Raw genomic sequence first — 2306 nt, 5'->3', positions numbered from 1 at the left:
CTATTTAGGAAAAGAGCAGCACACATTATAATGTTGCATAAATGCATTTTCAAAATTACAATTTAAGTACTCCTTTGCACAATGCCAGCTTCTTTAAAGGAGACCAGAAAACGTGCTAAAGGATTGAGCTATTCTGTGATGTCTCTGAAACCTTATAAACAAGTGTGCCAAAGGCAAGGATGGGGAGTACAGTATGCCACTAGCTAGTCATACATCAGATCTGCTTTCCACATTAGAAAGGAAAGGAAAACAAATAATACTTAATGCTCTTCTAATCTCACTCAGGTTACTATGCATTCCCGTCCTCATGAAATAATTAGCTAAAACAAAGGTCAGTAAACCTTTTCTGTAAATGGCCAGAGAGTAAATATTTTAGGCCACTGTAGCACAAGACAGCCATGAGCAATACAAATAAGTATAACTGTGTTCTAAATAAAACCTTATAGACACTGACATTAAAATTTCAGGTAATTTACATGTTACAGAATAGTATTCCTCTTTTGATTTCTTTCAACCATTCAAAAATGTAAAAACCATTCCTAACTCATAGGTCACATAAAAATAGGCAGCTGGCCAGAACTGGCCTGTGAGCTGCAATTTGCTGATCTCTAAACTAAAATAAAGATTTGAATGGCATTTATAGTGAACATTCTACCTGGAAGGGTTTTTGGAAAATTTCATCCATTGCCAGACGACCATATTCTGTGAAGAGCTTAAAAAAAAAAGAAGAAAAAGAGTTATGGCTTGTACGGCAAAATTAAAGTATTTCTGTGGCAATTTTTTTGGGGGGTGTCCCTCAGAGTTCAGGAGATGCAGGCGTGTGGGGGATGAAGTGGGGAAAGGGAAAGGCACAGACACCCTGGGAGGGAGGGAGCCTTCTGTGGCTATTCTTTATCAAAGTATTCATTTAACAGACCTGACTCCTACTTATATGAAACCAAAGTTCTACAATTTCAAAGCCCACAGGAGCCATGAACCTTAAAATAACCCTGGATCTGTCTTACATCCCAATTCATTAGCAAACCCAGAATCCAACCACTCACAAATTCCACGTAGCTTGGAATATTGCAATCACTTCCTAATTGGTCTGCCTGCCCCTCCTCATCACCATTCTCCATACAACAGCCACCATGGCTCTGTTATCAATAAGGTTAGTTAGATCACACCCAGCCTCTGCTCAAAACCATCAACCACATCCTATCTAATAAAAGAGAAACATGGTAATTGGCGTACGACCGCTACCCTTCCCATTGGCTAATCAGCGAGATATGCAAATTAACTGCCAGCCAAGATGGCGGCCAGCAGCCAGGCAGCTTGAAACTAACATGAGGCTTGCTTGCTTCAGTGACGGAGGACTCCAACGTTCCCCGCCTGCCTTGCAGGCCTCTGAGCCTGCAGTTTAAGAAACATTGTAACGAATATAGAAGCTAAACAAAACCCCAGAAACCTGCTTTCAGCAAGCCAAGCGGGGATCTCAGAGCTGGAGTTGATACAGAGTTTCAATTATAGAACCGAAACAAACCAGATACCTGCTTTCAGAAGCAGAGGCCTAAGAGCTGGAGCCAGAGCTAAAGCTGGCCCAGAATAAAAAAGAAAAAAAGGAGCAGTTGGGAGCTTCTGTCACCCGCCAGCCTGAAAACACCCTTCAGCCCCTCACCCAGGCTGGCCAGGCACCCCAGTGGGGACCCCCACCCTGAAGGGTGTGTGACCAGCTGCAAACAGCCATCATCCCCTCACCCCGGCTGGCCAGGCACCCCAGTGGGGACCCCCACCCTGATCCAGGACACCCTTCAGGGCAAACCAGCCGGCCCCAACCTGTGCACCAGGCCTCTATCCTATATAGTAAAAGGGTAATATGCCTCCCAGCACCGGGCTCAGCAGAGCCGCGAGGCCTCCCGGCACCGGGATCAGCGTGACAGGAGGCAGTGCCCAAACCCCCCGATTGCCCTGCAGCTCTGTGACAGGGTGCGGCGCCCCAACCCCCTGATCGGCCCTGCTCTGTGTGTGACAGGGGGCAGCGCCTCAACCCCCTGATCGGCCCTGCTCTGTGTGTGACGGGGTAGAGCCATAACCTCCCCATCGGCCCTGCCCTGAATGTGAGAGTGGCGGTGTCCCAACCCCTGATCGGCCCTGCTCTGTGGATGATAGAAGGTGGCGCCCCAACCCCCACCCCACGGGCCCTGCTCTGTGTGTGATGGGGTAGAGCCATAACCTCCCCATCGGCCCTGCCCTGAGTGCGACAGTGGCGGCGCCCCAACCCCCTGATGGGCCCTGCTCTGTGGGTGATAGAGGGTAGCGCCCCAACC

The 2306-nt window shown here is 48.6% G+C and overlaps 1 protein-coding gene across 2 annotated transcripts in view; it reads right to left on the bottom strand.

Annotated features, from left to right (window-relative positions):
• Positions 1-2306, bottom strand: part of ATL3 (atlastin GTPase 3) — a 36386-nt gene that overhangs the window by 14691 nt on the left and 19389 nt on the right. For both annotated transcript variants that reach the window (XM_036326866.1, XM_036326867.1), the window contains exon 6: positions 656-712. In XM_036326866.1, the coding sequence (XP_036182759.1) occupies positions 656-712 (57 nt within the window). The remainder of the gene's footprint in view (positions 1-655; positions 713-2306) is intronic.

The sequence above is a fragment of the Myotis myotis genome, unplaced genomic scaffold (genome assembly GCF_014108235.1).
Source record: "Myotis myotis isolate mMyoMyo1 unplaced genomic scaffold, mMyoMyo1.p scaffold_m19_p_10, whole genome shotgun sequence".
Taxonomy (NCBI): domain Eukaryota; kingdom Metazoa; phylum Chordata; class Mammalia; order Chiroptera; family Vespertilionidae; genus Myotis; species Myotis myotis.
Note: the sequence above shows the minus strand (reverse complement) of the source record. Positions and strands in the feature narration are given on the sequence as shown.